This window comes from Malus sylvestris, chromosome 6 (genome assembly GCF_916048215.2).
Source record: "Malus sylvestris chromosome 6, drMalSylv7.2, whole genome shotgun sequence".
Classification (NCBI taxonomy): Eukaryota; Viridiplantae; Streptophyta; class Magnoliopsida; order Rosales; family Rosaceae; genus Malus; species Malus sylvestris.
The window spans coordinates 30,144,275-30,162,087 of record NC_062265.1 but is presented as its reverse complement, the minus strand read 5'-3'; the positions used below and the strand labels follow the sequence as shown (position 1 = coordinate 30,162,087).

At 37.5% G+C, this 17,813-nt stretch overlaps 2 protein-coding genes across 2 annotated transcripts; both read left to right on the top strand.

Annotated features, from left to right (window-relative positions):
- The first annotated feature begins 338 nt into the window (after positions 1-338).
- Positions 339-2,404, top strand: LOC126626203 (CASP-like protein 4A3). The gene is made up of 3 exons (XM_050295442.1): positions 339-1,108; positions 1,344-1,479; positions 1,934-2,404. The coding sequence occupies exons 1-3, from the start codon at positions 489-491 to the stop codon at positions 2,126-2,128; spliced, it is 951 nt and encodes a 316-aa protein (XP_050151399.1). The 5' UTR covers positions 339-488; the 3' UTR covers positions 2,129-2,404.
- A 10,867-nt stretch (positions 2,405-13,271) lies between these two features.
- LOC126626202 (serine/threonine/tyrosine-protein kinase HT1-like) lies at positions 13,272-17,541 on the top strand. Its single transcript, XM_050295441.1, has 3 exons — positions 13,272-14,351; positions 14,893-15,348; positions 17,089-17,541. Exons 1-3 carry the CDS (start codon positions 13,995-13,997, stop codon positions 17,314-17,316), a joined length of 1,041 nt encoding a protein of 346 aa, XP_050151398.1. The 5' UTR covers positions 13,272-13,994; the 3' UTR covers positions 17,317-17,541.
- The last annotated feature ends 272 nt before the right edge of the window (positions 17,542-17,813 follow it).

Genomic DNA, 17,813 nt, shown 5'->3' with positions numbered 1-17,813 from the left:
GAAACTTATGAAAATTTTCAAAAATTATATTTGAGTGAGGACTAACTGATGCACGTTTCAAAATTTAAAATTACATTATTATGCAAGTCAAATGAGTAAATAACATTATATAAACATGAAACATTTCAGTAGATAATAATCCGGTTTAGTAATACGTTGGTATTTTTTACAACTTAAGTAGTATAGAAGGACATGCTCACCGCCCTGGCCGACTGAGTTAACTCACGTACGTTGGTTAACTCGTCATTTGCTAACTTTGTGTGAACGAGGCAGGTAACGACGTCGTATGAATCAATCAGCTTCTCACTTTAGTTAGTTGTAAAGCGGGAAGGAAAGCTTTCCACGTGGGCCAATTCCTCACAGCGCGAAAACATCAACTCAAAGACTCCGGAATCCGACCCCCATCACTTCTCTTCTCACTTTCTCAGTTCCCAAACACTCTTTTTTCCCACTCGATAAATCTCCCGAGAAAATTTTATGCGCGCCAAATGGAATCCCAACCCCAACCCCAATCCCAAAAACCCAACCACCACCACCACCAGAAATCCAATCCCAACATGAAGAAGTCCTGGTCTTTGAACTCCGACGACTCACCCCTCCGATTCCACTCCCCGATCCGATCCGACGGCTTCGACCCGACCGACAGCCCGCCTTACCAGTCCCCCGAGAACTCGCCGGAGAAGCCGGTCGACAACTCCAAGGCGATCATGCCCGTCGACAAGTTCAACCAGTACCCGCCGCCCCGGCATCAGAAGCGGCCGGAGAACGCCAAGGCGCTGTCGCCGGTGGTGGTGTACAACCGGTCGGTGAAGGAGGAGGTGGCGCCGTCCGTGTCGAAGGTTGGGCCGACCGGCGTAGTCAACGGTGTTGGAGGCGCGGAGGAAGGCGGAGTCAACGGTGTTGGCGGCGGAGGTGGAGGCGGTGGGAGATCCAAGGGGGTGACGAATTCGATTCTGAGACGGTCGAAGAGGGGGGAGATGATGAACACGGCGGCGCTGGGGTTTAGGGTGAGTGAGTTGGTTTTGTGCTTGATTTCGTTCTCGGTTATGGCGGCGGACAAGACTCAGGGATGGAGCGGCGACTCCTTCGACCGCTACAAGGAATACAGGTTTCTCCTCCCCCTGAGTTTCAATTTAATTTCTATTTTAATTTTATTAATCTCGATTATCTGATTAAGTCAAATTAGCAACAACACTATCCCACTAAGTGGGGTCGCCTCGACTGTATGAATCTTAGAACGCCACTGCGCTCGATTTGCATGACTGTGAATTGGGTTCTTGAATTTTTGTTTACTTTTCGAGATAATGTATTGATGAATTGAAGATTATGTGCTGACTTTGCAGGTATTGCTTAGCTGTGAATGTAATTGGATTTGCATATGCTGCCTTTCAAACCTACAATCTATCCTACCATCTAGTCACCGGGAAGTTCGTGATCAGCCACCGTCTTCGTTGCAACTTTGATTTTTTCATGGATCAGGCAAGCTCCTCATCCCGCCCATCTGTCTTCATCGCTGTTTAACATTTATATTGCTAAATGTATTGCCTTATATGTCAGTACTTAGTGGAGTATGATAACTTTTCTTCAGGGAAAAGTGTGCTTGTATAGTTTTGATTCGGAAGGTAATGAGCATCTGTTAGTGACTTGAAAACTTATCTGAGTTGGTCTTGACCTAACGTCTGTTGTTTCCGAAATAGGCTTCTGTTTTTGAATTATGCTTCAGACCAAAGCGATGCCATTTTAAGATTTAGGGTGTAACCGTGTAAGCATTAGGGATAAAACGTGGATCGTTGATTTGTTGTTGCGTTTGTAGTTAGTCCTTTGTTTTAAGTTGACTACAGTTCCGTTAAACTGCCTCAACTCGAGGGAAGCTGAGGATTTGTGTACTGATAAGTAATGCATTGTGCTTTTGTGGTGTTGGTTCACTTTGCAGGTGCTGGCATACCTTCTCATTTCTGCATCATCATCTGCAGCCACTCGGGTGGATGACTGGCAATCGAATTGGGGGAAAGATGAGTTCACGGAGATGGCCACTGCTTCGGTTAGCATGGCTTTCCTGGCTTTTGTTGCCTTTGCGCTTAGCTCCCTCATATCTGGTTACAACCTCTGTACCCACGACTCTGCGTAATGTATCCTATAACCGGCCGCCCGTCGACTCGGTTTTCGATTTCTCGTGTTGGCGAGAATGTTGTTTTTACAGAATGTGAATGAAAGTTCTTTATTTTTCGACGTTTGTACAGCTTCAAACAGCATGTTTTCCCCAGAGCAGTTATGCCGTTACTGTGTTCCGGCTTTAATGTTGTTAGTATAGCAATTTATGTGTAATTATATACTTAATCATAATAACGGTGAAATCTTGAGTTCTTAATATCTTAAGGCAATAACGCACGGCTATATGTTTCAACTTTTTCATGTGATAATGTATGATTGGTTTTGAGATACGACCATAGGGGCGGCTCTTGTTGTAAGGAAGTTCTCAATGAGATTACAAGCTCCTTCACTATAGGAAAACATTCCTTCAGTATCTACAAGTTAGTTATATGCATATGCATAAGATAAATGGCGAAGTCAGAATTTAGTTTAGGAGTCCAAATGTCTCAATATGAAATGCTATCCTAATCTTACAAAAATTACTCTGCCCTGTAGTTTGCAATCGGTTACCATGTTTGGATTTGTTATGGTGTCATACTCATCATCATCTTCCCTAAACCTAAACGTTAAGCCTCTCTAACTCTCCTCCTCTCTCCCTCCTCCTCAAAGTTCACAAGCAATGGATTGTTTGAACTCTATAGAAACCACCAATCTCAAATCAAACCCGATAAAAGAAATCAAACTAAAACTTCGGATTGGGACTCTTAAACCTATAGAAAAACCTTGAAAAGATAAGCATAACACTAAATTTTTATGCATGAAAAAAAAAATACCAGGTTGGGCCGGGGAACATCGTGGTCCCTCTGCGTAAGACTTTCAGGTTAATCACGTTTTATTATGTAAAAAAGTTAAAAACTAACCTTGCGTAATTTGCTTGAGATATTGTTGCTTAAATGCATATAAATACTTTGATGGTCCGACAAATATACAAAAACAGTTCATTAGAAACATAATGAAATCTTTCTGCACATTTCTCCTTTTGTTGGTGTTGGACAGACATAGACACATGGTCCTACAATAAGCAAAAGATTTAGCAGCAAGTAGTTGGGCTTTCAAAATGTTGAGAAATCAAAACTGACCCCCCCCCCCTTAACGGCCCATTATCCGATTAAGATTTAGGGATTGTGATCTCATTGTTAAAATGATATGTTTGTCAGATTAGATGTTAGATTAGTGAGCTGATAGAGTTTGATGTGATGCAAGACCTCTCCACCACTGTCGTAGAGTGCCACTTGCATGGGTCAACTATTCATGGTTAGAGGTGAATTGAAAGCTAAGTAGTGGTAATTCTAAGGATCTCCTAGAAAAAAAAATAGAGATGTCTCCTACATTACCCATAATATGTGGAAGTATCGACATAATTTTATAGAGCCATTAGTCTGAATCTACATAAAGAACATAAGCCAGATGTAGGAACAGGAAGACCTAGGACGAACTCTCCATGGACTCTCAAAACGGAAATTAAAGTTAAACTGTGAGATAACAGAAAATCTATAAAGAATTCCATTTTTGAAAGAATTCCCGTAACATTTCTCATATAATTATATCATACGATAGAATTCCTAAGTTGCAGCAAAAGATTGAGATAATTGTGTAACGCAAACATCAAGCGTGTTAGGTTTAGTTATCAACAATGGTGAAGTCTCAGCATCAAACTACTTGCAACAAAACATCACAACATTTGTAGTAGGCATCGATTTAGACACATCATGTCTTATAACCATCGTTATACGTCTCATCTCTGCTTTTCACATGCTAATCCAAGCTTATCCAAACCCCAAGAAATATATAAACTAGAGCCACTAACTTCAATCTTCATCAAAGAGTACCATGACCCAAAAACATAATGATGTCATCAGTGACGGAATCAGAAACTCGACATTATGAGATTTTTCATCATGACCATGAAAGAAACAAAAATCGATTACTAATTTTTTGTCTTTTCCAGCATTTAGTCATTTATGAAAGATTACGTGGCCAAATTAGCAAATTAATGGAAGAAATAAAAAAAAAGGTGTTATTAAGTGACTTCATTGTTGCTTCGTCAGTGATTCTATGCACGTGTTTATATAATTACAAACAAGGAAACGTAATTCTTTTCTATAACTCGACATGTATGAAATAGTCGGACTATTAGATAAACATAATTATTAATTTAATTGACAGTCTGAGAACATATATCAACCGCTCATAAGAAGAAACAAAATGTCTTAACGTGAAATGAGAGTTGAAGAAGTTCTCCACGTGATGTCCTCCATCAGCCATCTTCATGCAATGCACAAAATACAACTAGGCGACAAACGTTCCCTCTCACTCCCGTCTTCCTCAGTTCACATTCACTTGTCCTCTCTCGTACTACACTAATCACTACCGTCCATGCACGCACGACGAATCTCAGCCCTCCGATTCATAAATATCCCACGAATAAATCCAAATCCCATGCAAACCCTAGCTAGCTATAATATATAGGTTTGATAATTTTTTGCACAATCCGTTAATCTAACACAGATCGATGCGAAAATAATAGGTTTCGAATTGATCTGTTAACGAGTCATGTCGTTTTCGAGTCACACATTACGAACCCGATGAGTTATCGTTTGTCTAATTCGATATTAGGCATACCAATTTCTTGCATGATCCGTTAAACCAATACAAAACGACACGACCTGTTAACGAATCGGGTTGTTATCACATCACCTGTTAAAAACCCATTAAGATAATGAGTTAGACACAACATGAGCTGTAAAGATAACGGATATGACACGAAAAGACACGACCTGTTAATTAATTGGATTGTTATCACGTCACCTGTTAAGAACTCGTCAAGATAATGGATTAGACACGATACGACCTGTAAAAATAACAGATATGACATGAAAACGACAAAGTTTGTCGTGCCTAATAATATCATCATATACAATTGTCAAAATAATTACGTCCGTATATATAAGGCTCACTCTCAAAGCAATATGCATATACTTTACTTTACACCGCACTAAACCTTTGTCATTAGCGATAATTGATATTCTAATTAATCATTCCTCTAAGTAATCTAATCTGATTAGCTACTTGCTTTAATAAAAAAAATAAAAATAAAAATCTGATTAGCCACTAACCATAATTTGTACTGCCGTGGTGTTTTCACAATGTTTCCAAGGTACAATTGCATGTGCAGCACCCTTGTTTCGTCCTGCTTCGTTTTGGTAATTGCAGCCTCCCTAGGATGATAATAATAATTGGATAATCATTTTCACGTTCTCGTCTTCTTCTTTCTACTCATCTTCTTGTTTTCATTTATTGATTCTCTATTTACTTATTCAATTCAATAACTAATGAAAATGAGAGAAATGCTAAGGGAATTCTATTAAAATGATACTTTTTATGGATTTTTTAACACCTCCTGTTTTGACACACTGTTTATATTTAATGTTGACAGGAAATTAACGTTAAACTATAAGGTGACAGAGAGTTTATGGAGAGTTTTATTTTAAGAGAGTCCTCTTAGCATTTCTCTAAAAATGAAATATTGTAGATGGAGAAATAAGGATAATGATTTTCAAACTCCAAATTTACCATTTTGCATTCCTTCCCTCAATTTTGTGTTTTCGTTATTGATACAATGATAGAAAAAGAAAAGAAATTGGCGAGAAAGAATATATAGTGCTTTTTATTCTAAGTTTATCGATCATTTTGCATTCCATCTTTTGATTTTTCTTTAATTTTATTCAATTTTAAAGCTATAGAAAAAAAAATACCGTAAAACCACAAAATAAGTAAAAAAGTGAAGAAAGTTGAATTTCCATCATAAAACCAATTAACAATATGGAGAGTAACTCAACTGACTTATAAATCCATGCAAGATTCCTCCTCTCTCAATGTAGAATTTATACTTAACAAAAAGATTATTTCTGCAAGAAAAAGGGAGTACGAAAGTCGCTACTCTGATAAATAATGCAAGCTTTTGTTAAGCAATATGCAGAAAGAGAACAGAGAGGTTGCAGAGGAAGAAGAAGAAGAAGGAAACAGAGAGAGAGAGAGAGAGTGAATTGCACTTGTATTTTCTTGATTAATTGAATGCTTACAAGGTATAGTTGCTATATAGATGAGGTACTAAGCTAACTGCTTTAACCAACTCAATCCCTTACCAACAGTTGAATATCAGAGTGCGCAACGAACAAGACTAACAAAATAATAAAAATATTATTAAAAGAACGAGAATGCCAAAACGGCTACAAAACCCTAAGAGACTACATTGTGAATGACTTTCTCTAATGAATAACAAAGCACCCTATTTATAATAAACTAACTCTAATCTCTAACAAAACATAATTCTAACGAGCTAAGTCCATAAAACCAAACATTAAAATAAACCAAAATACTAATATTTTCCAACAGCCCCCCGTCAAACTCATGGCGGTACACGACATGAGTTTGCCAACAAGCATATATGGATGCAAGCCTCCAAATTCCGATGCCGATGCCGATGCCAATATCGATGCCGATGCCGATGTCAATACCAATGCCGATGCCGATGCTAATACCAACTAACAATCTGAACATGAACGACAACGGAAATGAGCAAACAGATACCAACCCGAAGCAGATCAAATCCCGAATGACCAAACATGCTCTAATACCAAGTTGAATATCAGGTGCGTAACGAACAAGATTAACAAAATAATAGGAATATTATTAAAAGAACGAGAATGCCAAAACGGCTACAAAACCCTAAGAGACTACATTGTGAATGACTTACTCTAATGAATAACAAAGTACCCTATTTATAATAAACTAATCCTAATCTCTAACAAAACCTAATTCTAACGTGCTAAGCCCATAAAACCAAACATTCAAATAAACCAAAATACTAATATTTTCTAACACAATCCTAACTAATTATTCTAACAGCCACACTCCTAATTGCCTTATCTATTTGGCTAATAACATGTGTCATGATCCACACCCTCCATATCCTATATACTATAACAGCTTTTCCTACAACAAGATTAAAACTTCCCCGAAGATTCTTTGCAACAAAAAATATTAAAGAAAAGGTTATCTATTTGATATTGTGATACTAATATCCTAACAATATATGGGCAATCAGTTTGTAATATTGATCCACTGACAAAGAGTTGACACCTAAAATACTCAAGTAGCAATTGAATAATAATACACAGATTGAAAATGCATGGTTTTGGGATTCCTTGCCCACTAAACTATCAACTATATACGCATATGCAAGTTCTATCACAAGATTCCAACTCCTGATCAAGAAATTAACCAACCTAATTAACAATATCTTAAGAGATACTGATCAACGTTAATCATCTGCTACACAGCATGCCAACCTACCAATTAATGCAAAATGGCAGATCTTTCTTTTTCTTTTTTTTTTTAAGAAAATAGTTGGTGGCTTTTTATCCAAAATTATCCATGAGATTGTCATAACCAAGGTTTTAAATATCGATATTATCGGCGATATTTCGCCGATAATATCGTTTTTTTTTAGGACGATATTTTCCTACTCATCCACTTCATTATCGTCAATATATCGACATTTTTGTCGATATTATCAGCATTTTAATGCATTATTTGGGCAATATATCCCGATATTATCGATAATATCGCGAGATAAAACCCAAAAATACTTGAAAATGCTGAGAAGTCTCAACACATACTACACTTAATCATAGCCCAAAGGCCGAGCAAGACATGTTTTTCTTAGGTTGGGAATGTGGCTTTTATAGGCATTCTTGCTTGCTCACTGCCCTTGCGTGCGCGATGTGGGACTCTAGCAATAACAGAAACCAAAACGTTTTGCTACAAGGGCTGGTACATGTGAACTTGTGACTCCAACTATGTAAGAGCCAGATCTAATATGGGGCCTTCTATCCTATATTTGTGGACAACTATCAAATGCTAAAGATTAAACAAATATAATATGTTCTACTGCTTAGCAAAAAAAGCTACAAACCCTTTGCTTATCAACAAAAAAAGACAAGTCCTTGCACTAGATATACTTTCAAATTACGTTGAGTAGCAACCTGATATATGTATTCGGATGAATTATAAAACAATTGACACACTCCTGGCTTCCAAAATTCAATTCTTTTACTTTATATAAACTTGAAAAAACATAATCGGCATCCAAATTAAAGTTTAGTCTTATTCAACGTATTGATTTTCAATCGTTAATTGATATACTATAATTTGGAACTTCAACGCCTAGACGCATGCTTATGCGTAAGAAATTTTAAGTGTCAAATTCGGCACATTATTCTTCATCATTTTATTCACTTCCTTTTTTTTTTAATATCCTAAATAAAACCTCCCAATATTGTACTAATTCATTATATATAAATGATTATGGTGTGTTTAAACTTCTTTCATTAATTACTACATATTTTCTACACTCACAATGTTTGCCAGCTTGCTATATAATCAACTTAAATCAGTTAAATCCATCATGCAATGCATTTCCTTCCAATTTTTTTGTGATAAACTAATAGATAATTGACTAAATAAACATCCTGCAAAGTTTCAATAAAAATTTCCAAGTTTTTCTTACAATTTCCGTGGTTTCCATATTATTTTTATCGATATCGATAATATCCCGATATTTCCGTGTTTCTGGACTACCGATATTTCCGATATTACCGATATTTAATACCTTGGTCATAACTCCTCGTATTGGTTTTGAAATTTAAAATTGATAGAAGCGGTCTTTAAGATTGTACACGTCAATCATTTTGGTTATTTCGTGAGAAATCTCGGTTAAATTGAGGGTATTTTGTCAAATCAACCCCTCTTTTTGAATTGGTGGTTTCTTCAATTTAACGAAGATTTTTTTCAGAGAAAGATCAAAATGATTGATGGTGGACAATCTCAAGGATCATCTCGATCAATTTTAAATCTCAAAAACTAAAGTGAAAAGTTATAACAGTCTCAATAACCATTTTAGCTAAAAAATGAATGATTTTGTAGATCTTGATGATAAGGTTTAAGCCACAAAATAATACGTCATGCAACATCTAACATGTCTTGTTGGATCAATTTGTATACACTATTTGATAAAATCTAGAAATCATAATGTCGCCTGAAGATGAAGTATAACAACATTACAAATATCAAATTGTGTGGAGGGCAAAACGTTTTGTCCATGGGTTATTATCGAAGATTGATTAACCAATGAATTGCCTCAAACACGTTTGCATATAACGTTGAAGTTATTTGATCACGTTTGAGTGGGATATCCAGCCAAGCATAAATGATAAATTTTGGTCGTCACTATGATCTGTCCACATACATCAACGAGTAAGAATGACCCACTAGCTTATCAACAAATGATCCAAACTCAACTCTAAATCTTTAATTTGTAAGACGTTAATTACTATGATATGAACTCATACATTAACGATTGATATTCAACTACTAGAATGTAACAACGATTGATCCAAACAAAACTTTTAAATTTTAATTGGTAAGTCGTCGCATACTGAAATTCGACCACTCGTGCATGAACAACTGACCGGAAGCACAACACAAGGGAGGAATTAATGATGTTTTAGACTTGTTTAGATTGGTAATCGGTCCAGCAGGCAAATTAGGACCCAGCCAAGTTGTAGTTGTAAATGGTTTGCATCCTTTGTAGGCCTTGTACCTTGTGGGTGCAATTTGGGATGTACCTCTTGTCTGTGTGAACCTAGACAGAGTCAGTTGGCCAAGTCACACGGAGAGTGAAACTTTCGCGCTCCAAGAGCGGATCGGTTTTCTTTCTTGTTTTTTCTTTGTTTTATTGGTAATTTAAAACAAAAGAAAATATTTTCAATTAGTATTACAGTTTAGTGATAATTTTCTTTACTTGTAAATAAAAAGTTTTGGATTTGATTTTCGTTAAAGACGAATTACATTATGGCTAATTCATTGTGAGACTTACATACTCTTATCGAATAATGTTTAAAAGGAAAATTAGTACATAAAGTTAAAAAAAAAATAGTCACTTAGCACTACAGTCTGGTGGTATTCCTCTTCACTTGGAAGTGAAATGTCTTAGGTTCGAATCTCGTAGATGGCGAATTCGATACCAAATTAAGTTGCTTATTACCTAACTTAATCAAACTATAGCTCCTTTAATGTAAAAATATCGATATACTAAAAAATAAAAGTTAAAAAATAAAAAGAAATCAGAGAGGTAGAGGGGAGAGAGAGACCGTATACGGAAGAGGACCATACGGCTTCTCTGACACGCCCACGGATCCCTCTGTATGAGCGTGGGGCCCACTTTCTTTTCGGCCATAACATTTTAGTCCTCACCCCTCTTCGGTTCCTGTTACAAGTTTTGTAACGTACGCCCTGCTTGATGAAATGACTCATATACCCTCGGGTGAAATTTTGAGGGACTAAAATAGCCTTGGTGCTGGTGCCTCACTGCTTTAGAAGTTTTGAGAACGGTTGTTAAAGCTCACTTTATTTTCGAAGTTGGAATGAGATATCGTTTCCCCGTAAAGAAGTTGTTTGTACCGTACTTTTTTTTTTTGTTATTTTTTATTTTTTAGGAGAACTAGGAATAGCATTCCAGGGCACAAAGGCCAAAGAAAAAACAAGAAAGCCTACGCAAAGGCAAACAACAAGCTTGAGAAAGCAAAGAAGGCAGTGACAAGAGGTACAGAGAAAGGGACGCTACAACCAAGTGGAAGCGTCACCCCCTAGCACTACCATCCACGCCAAATGAGGACAAGGAAGACCATCATTGTTCAAAACAAAAACCAGCGAAGATGGGGGTCTATCAACCCAAACTACATCACACATCTCCGTACAATCTCGCTACGTAAGAACATCCGCCGCCATATTGGCTGTTATTGGAACCCAAGACTAGCGACAATTCTGAAAGGTTTCCCCTAGCTGTTTCACCCTTCCTAAAGTAGGAAAAGCCTCCCAACTGCCATCATCAAGAGAATCAGAGAGGTGAGAGACGGTCTCGAGTGAATCCGATTCAAGAATTACCGCAAAAAAACTCATTGAAGCACCTAATTCGCACCCGTGAAGCAACACTAAATCTTCAGCAGTTGTAGCATTGGGAGCCTTGATCGAGTAACGTGCAGCTGCAACAAACTGCCCCTTAGCATCTCGCAAAACTACACCCACGAATCCCAACATGGACATCTTAAATCAACTAGCGTCGACGTTAATTTTTGTAAAAGGGGAAGATGTGGGAGTCCAACAAGGCTCCAGAATTGTAACCTGGCCGACACTTTCCCTCGACCCAATGACCTCTATCTTCGTAATTGCAGCCAAAAAAGATCCCACCTCATTAGAGATAGCCAAAACAACTCTAGTGGGGTTGATTCTCACATGATTAAAAACAAAATCACACCGTGCTTTCCAAATGAACCAACAGGTAAAAGCCACGATCGTACGAACCCATATCCAATCAGCAGAGGCTCCAAAATTTGAAATAAAAATAGCCTGCAACCAAAGCATCCAGGAACTAATAGCTGATCTATTGACTTTATAACTCAAAACACCACCAAACCAAACATGTTGGACCCACGGACAGAGGAGGAAATATCAATCATGAAACCACCGAGTGTTTTGTATCTTTTAAAATTTACTAAAAGATTCATGATGAGACATCTTTGTCGAAGCACATGAGTTCCTCTCCAATCACTAATTCTTTACTAATCTTTAAATAGGAAAGTGCACAATGGATAAGGTTTTGATTCTGTTTCCCATAAAGAAGTTGTTTGTACCGTACTTCATCAATCATGAAACCATCGAGTGTTTTGTATTTTCTAAAATTTATTGAAAGATTCATGATGAGGCATCTTTGCCGAAGCACAAGAGTTCCTCTCCAACAACTAATTCTTTACTCAATCTTTAGATAGGAAAGTGCACAATGGATAAGGTTTTGATTCTAATTTATCGAATAACAATATTGAAAGAAATTCAGAATGTGTGATAATTTCAATGTTAAATTATTAACACTTTTAAATGCGATCAAATCCAACTCCTGTACTTATTTTAGGGCCAATGAACGTTATAATTACTACATTTAATGATTGTTAATAAAAAAAATTATTGTATAGTGGCTTTTAACTTTGATTGAAGAACAAAATTTGAGAGGTAAAATGCTTTAGCATGTGTTGCCCACAAATCATATTTTGATTATAAAAAATAAGTCATGGTCAAGATATTACCTAATAGTAATCTCTTCCTCTAGTTGGGTAAACAATGAAAATTACTAATAGTAATAGTTAATGCCACCACTATTTAAAATTTCTCATATAGGTAATGCTGCCACCCTTTAATCAATCACATTCCTAGTGGACTATGACTATAGTTGAGATTGGGTACTTCAAGAAAATTGATGTTTTATCACAAAATTAATTGGTATAGCGAGTAATTAAGTTCTTTAATTAATTTCTTTTTAAGTTTTTATTTTTTTGATGTGAGATTAATTATCTCAACACGTCATCTCACGTACGACGAAGTTTCAAGCCTAACATGTGAACGACACAAATTAGGTGACGTGGAGCACGTGTGAACGTTAGGCTTTATACGTGGGACAACTTGCTCTGATGTTATAAAGAAAGTTGAGGCTTCACTATAAAATCAATTAGCAATATGAAACGTAGCCCCATTACTTATAATCACATGCAAGAGCTTTCCTTCGTAGGGTGGAGGTTATTTGAAAAAGGATTTGGATCCCATTCGGATCCAAATTGTGAGGATCCTAGAAATCATCACATCTGAGCCAGCGTGCGGTCAGAAATCATTTGAATCTTATTATTCAAAATTAAACACAAATAGTACATAACGAAAACTGATCGCACGATGTACGATGAACAGTTAAGATATGATGATCCTAAGATCCCCACAAAGAGGATTAGGAGAGGATCCTCATCCTTTGAAAAAAATAAAAAACTGACATGTCAAAATGTGAAAAAGCTTATGATGTATTAAGTATCCAACCACCAATTAACATTATTCATGCTAGTTTGCTCATTCCAAGAGTAACAAAGGGGCAAGGCAGTGGCATTTTGGCATTGGGATAAAAGGGCAAAAAGGGAAAATCAGATAGGTAGAGGTCATAATCAACAAGGTTCCAGTTTGTCTCCTCAGAAGTGGATCTTCGCACGTTCCTGTTCATGAACGGAGTTTGTAAAGAGTAGGAGCTGTGAATTTTATGGAGAGGGATGAGATGATGAGACAGGTACAGCCAGGCACCTCCCGCCCATAGCATATGCTTTTACTGCACCACCACCACCACCACCAACTTCCCAATTCATCTCTCAACCGACTCATTCCCCCCTCTCTATCTCTCTCGCTGTCTCTCTCTCCCTCCTGTTTTTGTTTTCTAGCTTCACATTATTACAAGCCAACTTTTTTCTTCTACTTTAACTACTGCAGCCCTCACCACCCGAGCTCTTTCTCTCAACTCAAAACCCATGTGTGGTTTTGGGCTTGGAAGCTCGAAAACCATATTTCCAGAGCTTCTTTTGGTCTTTCAAATGGTGGGTTTCTCTCTAAATATGTAGAAATTCAAGATTTCTGACCAAAGGCTCCACCTTCTGCCCAGAAACATGCTTATTGCCTTGAAAATTATCAACTTTTTTCCCAGCTTCTGCTTAATCTGAATCCATTATCCACCAGAGTTTAAATGCACAGAGATTGATGATTTCGAAATGTAGGTGTCCGAAAAACAACAATTTAATCATTCTGGGTCGTCTCCAAATCCAAGTTTTTCTGCAAATTTGGAGGCTTTCTGCGAGTTGAGGAGTGAAAATACCAAAGGGGTTCTGAGATTTTCTGGTTTTTTTGATGAGTTTTGGCGCCGACCCATGAAGAATTTCCACTGGTTTAAGCAGATTTCCAACAATGGCAAGCTGGAGAGGAGGCTCTCCCTCGGCGAGTATAACCGTGCAGTGTCATGGTCCAAGTACTTGGTATCCTCAGGGGCTGAGATTAAAGGGGAAGGAGAGGAGTGGAGTGCTGACATGTCACAGTTGTACATTGGATGTAAATTTGCTTCGGGAAGGCATAGCAGGATTTACAGAGGGGTTTATAAGCAGAGGGATGTGGCGATTAAGCTGATTAGCCAGCCTGAGGAAGATGAAGGGTTGGCTGTTTTGCTTGAGAAGCAGTTCACTTCTGAGGTTGCTTTGCTCTTTCGTTTGCACCATCCTAATATCATCACTGTAAAATCTCTCTCTCTCTCTCTCTCTCTCTCTCTCTCCTCTCCTCTCTTGGGTTTATGGTGGTGTTGCTTGCCTTTTCAGTTCTGTTGGAAATTTTTTGAAGGATGTGGTCCTGGTTGATGTTTTGTTGGAAATGCAGTTTTTGTTTTTGTTCTTTTTCAGGTTTTCTTCCTGCTAACTTTTGTGATCTTTTGGTCTGTATAAAACCCAAAACCCCTTATAACCTTGCATTTTAAGATCTTACAGCAAGAAAGCCCTCGAAAACGGAACCGGAATTCTCCAGTTCAATGTTTAGGAAATCTGTTACCGTTTCATCATTTAGGCATTGATTGATTGTTGCAGATTCCTTACTTAAGAGTTTTCCATCCTTACAATTCTATATCTGACCTTAATCTTTGTTGATATCACGTGTAATCCAAAATTGTAATCAGTTGTTTCAAGAATTTTCACTTTTAGAGAATCATGGTAGTAACATTCTGATGTTGAAACAATAGCTGCCTTTGATGTTTTTGGGCCTTCATGTACCAAATTTATTCTGCAGTTTGTTGCAGCTTGTAAGAAACCTCCAGTGTTCTGCATTATCACTGAGTATTTAGCTGGGGGATCATTAAGAAAATATCTTCATCAGCAGGATCCACATTCTGTTCCGCTTAGCCTAGTTGTGAAATTAGCCCTCGACATTGCTCGTGGGATGCAATATCTCCATTCTCAAAGTATACTTCATAGGGATCTCAAGTCAGAAAATTTATTGCTAGGGGAAGATATGTCTGTGAAAGTTGCAGATTTTGGTATTTCATGCCTAGAGTCACAGTGTGGCAGTGCAAAGGGATTCACGGGCACTTACCGTTGGATGGCACCCGAAATGATCAAAGAGAAACACCATACAAAGAAAGTTGATGTCTACAGTTTTGGAATAGTTCTGTGGGAGCTTTTAACGGCATTGACACCATTTGACAACATGACTCCTGAACAGGCTGCATTTGCAGTATCGCAGAAGGTATTTTTCTCATTGTACCCGTGATAGTACTTGCCCTGCTCTGCGGTTAATAATTTGTATCAATACCTATTAGTTATCAATGAGGTGTTGATATGGTGATACCTATTATTGAAACCGGGATATTATCGTAGCAAGCATTAGTCTACGCATTTAAATGAGGCCAAGATATCCATTCTTGAGATATTGAACTCTGAATAACAGGACTAAAAAAATCCCGGTACTACTAAAAATTATTTTTGTCACCCATATGTTTTTTACTGTTCAAAACTGTTAGAGAATCATGGAAACTGAGAATGATGGTGTTCCCTTCTGAATCATTTTCTTTTCTGCATATTATATTCCCATTTTAGCATACTAAGATACAATTTAAAGCATACAATTTGTACGTGCCTCCTAAACTGACTGCTCGAATAACTCTCACATGCATTGATATTTTTAATCTTAGAAAGATCTTAAGTATGGAGGTCGCACTTGGTGCGATGGCAAGTGCCTTCGCCCATGAGCGGTAGGTCTCGGGTTCGAGACTTGAGAGCAGCCTCTCCATAGATGGGGGTAAGGCTAGCCGACATTTACCTCTCCCAGACCCTGCGTAAAGCGGGAGCCTTGTACACTGGGTACGACCTTTTTTTTAGAAAGATCTTAAGTATCAGCTCTTCTACTTCACAACATTGATAAACTTTCTTGAATTGCCATCCAGTAAAAGTAATATGCCATTAAGGAAATTACAGTTTATCTGTTATCGTTCTTAGTTTCTATCTTCGTGATGCATCTATTACACCCGTATGTTTCTCACATGCATCCCAAGTGGGGTGAGAGAGTCATTTATATGCTTGTCCTTGTATTATCCAGATCATGTGGGGACCTGCTGCATTAGGCCATCCTTATCTATGCAGGAAATGACATCTGCGAAAATCGGAGAAATATATTAAATCCTATATCTTTTTCTTTGTTGATAAGATATTTTAAAGCACTGGTAATCATGCACTAATACACGTAGACATCTGAATTCTGAAGGATGTTGTGGACAGTTGCATTTAACGTTTGTTTAATTCTGCCTCATAATGATAGTATAACTTCAGCGATTTCCTAATCGCCTTCTACCAAGAAGCAGCATACTGGCATCTAACATTTTGATCTGTTTCAGTTTTAACGGTTGGCATCTTCTTGCACCTGTTAAGATTTTGTGGAATAATTGGGAACCCTGTCTGTTTTACCACCTTGAATTCTCACTTTCCACCCATGTAAACCGGTTTTGTTGCTATGTTTTGAACCCTTTTAACATAAAGCTGACCTGTTATGGAGATATTTGTCGATCTCCTTTTGGTTCTGAAACTATGGACATTCAACTTTGTTCATGTGGTTGCGCTATTCTGAATAACCCTTGGAATGTATGGCATCAATATGCGAATCAATTTACTTGGTTGCGCTTATGATTCCCGTAAACATGAAATGTTTTGTGTAAACTAAACCATATGAATGGGAAAATGTGCTGGAAGTTGTCCCAAAAGCCAGAATTTGGCGGTTTACAGCTACAATTTGCCATTCAAGTTTGGTTGCAGGAACTGAAGATGAGATGAGTCCTAATTAGTTGAAACTTTGTCGGGTTGATGCGGTTTTTTGTATGAACACAATAGACTAAGTATCCTGCAGTGGTCTTAATACATGATAAGGTGTTACTTTCCTTTGTAGAGAAGCTTATTATTCCGTTATATGTGGTTATATCTGCTTGATTTTGTGCAGAATGCAAGACCCCCATTGCCGTCCACATGCCCAGCGCCTTTCAGTCGTCTCATCAGCCGATGTTGGTCAAGCCATCCGGACAAGCGGCCTCATTTCAACGAGATAGTGCACATTTTGGAAGGTTATGCTGAGTCCCTTGAGCAGGACCCGGATTTCTTCTCCTCTTACGAGCCACCGGAAAATCACGCCCTATCGCGATGCTTTCCGAAATGGACGGGTCGCCGGTAGATCTGCTTCTTGAAAGATTTAGGGATTTTTTTTTTTTTTCTGGAATCAAAGTATTGATGTTAAAATGTAAACATATGCTTTTCTTGTCAAGGTTCCCATGTTCGTATGAATTATGATTTGTGAACATTTTTGTTTCCTTTATGTCTTGTTAACCTTTATATCCTTTTATCTTGAAGATAATGGGATTAATAGCACTCATAGTCACTGCTTTTATTGGTGTTTTAACTTGTGATGCAAACAATTGTATTATCCTAATTATGATTGATATATGCAATAATGTGCATATTAAATTATTGGGTAAAAGACTGTTTACTACCCTCAAGTTTCGTGGTTTTCAACATTTAGTACATCAAGTTTTTTTTCATAGTCACCGCTTTTATTGGTGTTTTAACTTGTGATGCAAACAATTGTATTATCCTAATTATGATTGATATATGCAATAATGTGCATATTAAATTCTTGGGTAAAAGACTGTTTACTACCCTCAAGTTTCGTGG

Coding starts and splice junctions, on each gene's coding strand:
- LOC126626203 (XM_050295442.1), top strand. CDS start 489: ATGGAATCCCAACCCCAACCCCAATCCCAAAAACCCAACCACCACCAC. Junction 1,109..1,343: donor GACCGCTACAAGGAATACAG/GTTTCTCCTCCC, acceptor CTGACTTTGCAG/GTATTGCTTAGCTGTGAATG. Junction 1,480..1,933: donor TTGATTTTTTCATGGATCAG/GCAAGCTCCTCA, acceptor TTCACTTTGCAG/GTGCTGGCATACCTTCTCAT.
- LOC126626202 (XM_050295441.1), top strand. CDS start 13,995: ATGAAGAATTTCCACTGGTTTAAGCAGATTTCCAACAATGGCAAGCTG. Junction 14,352..14,892: donor ACCATCCTAATATCATCACT/GTAAAATCTCTC, acceptor TTTATTCTGCAG/TTTGTTGCAGCTTGTAAGAA. Junction 15,349..17,088: donor CATTTGCAGTATCGCAGAAG/GTATTTTTCTCA, acceptor GATTTTGTGCAG/AATGCAAGACCCCCATTGCC.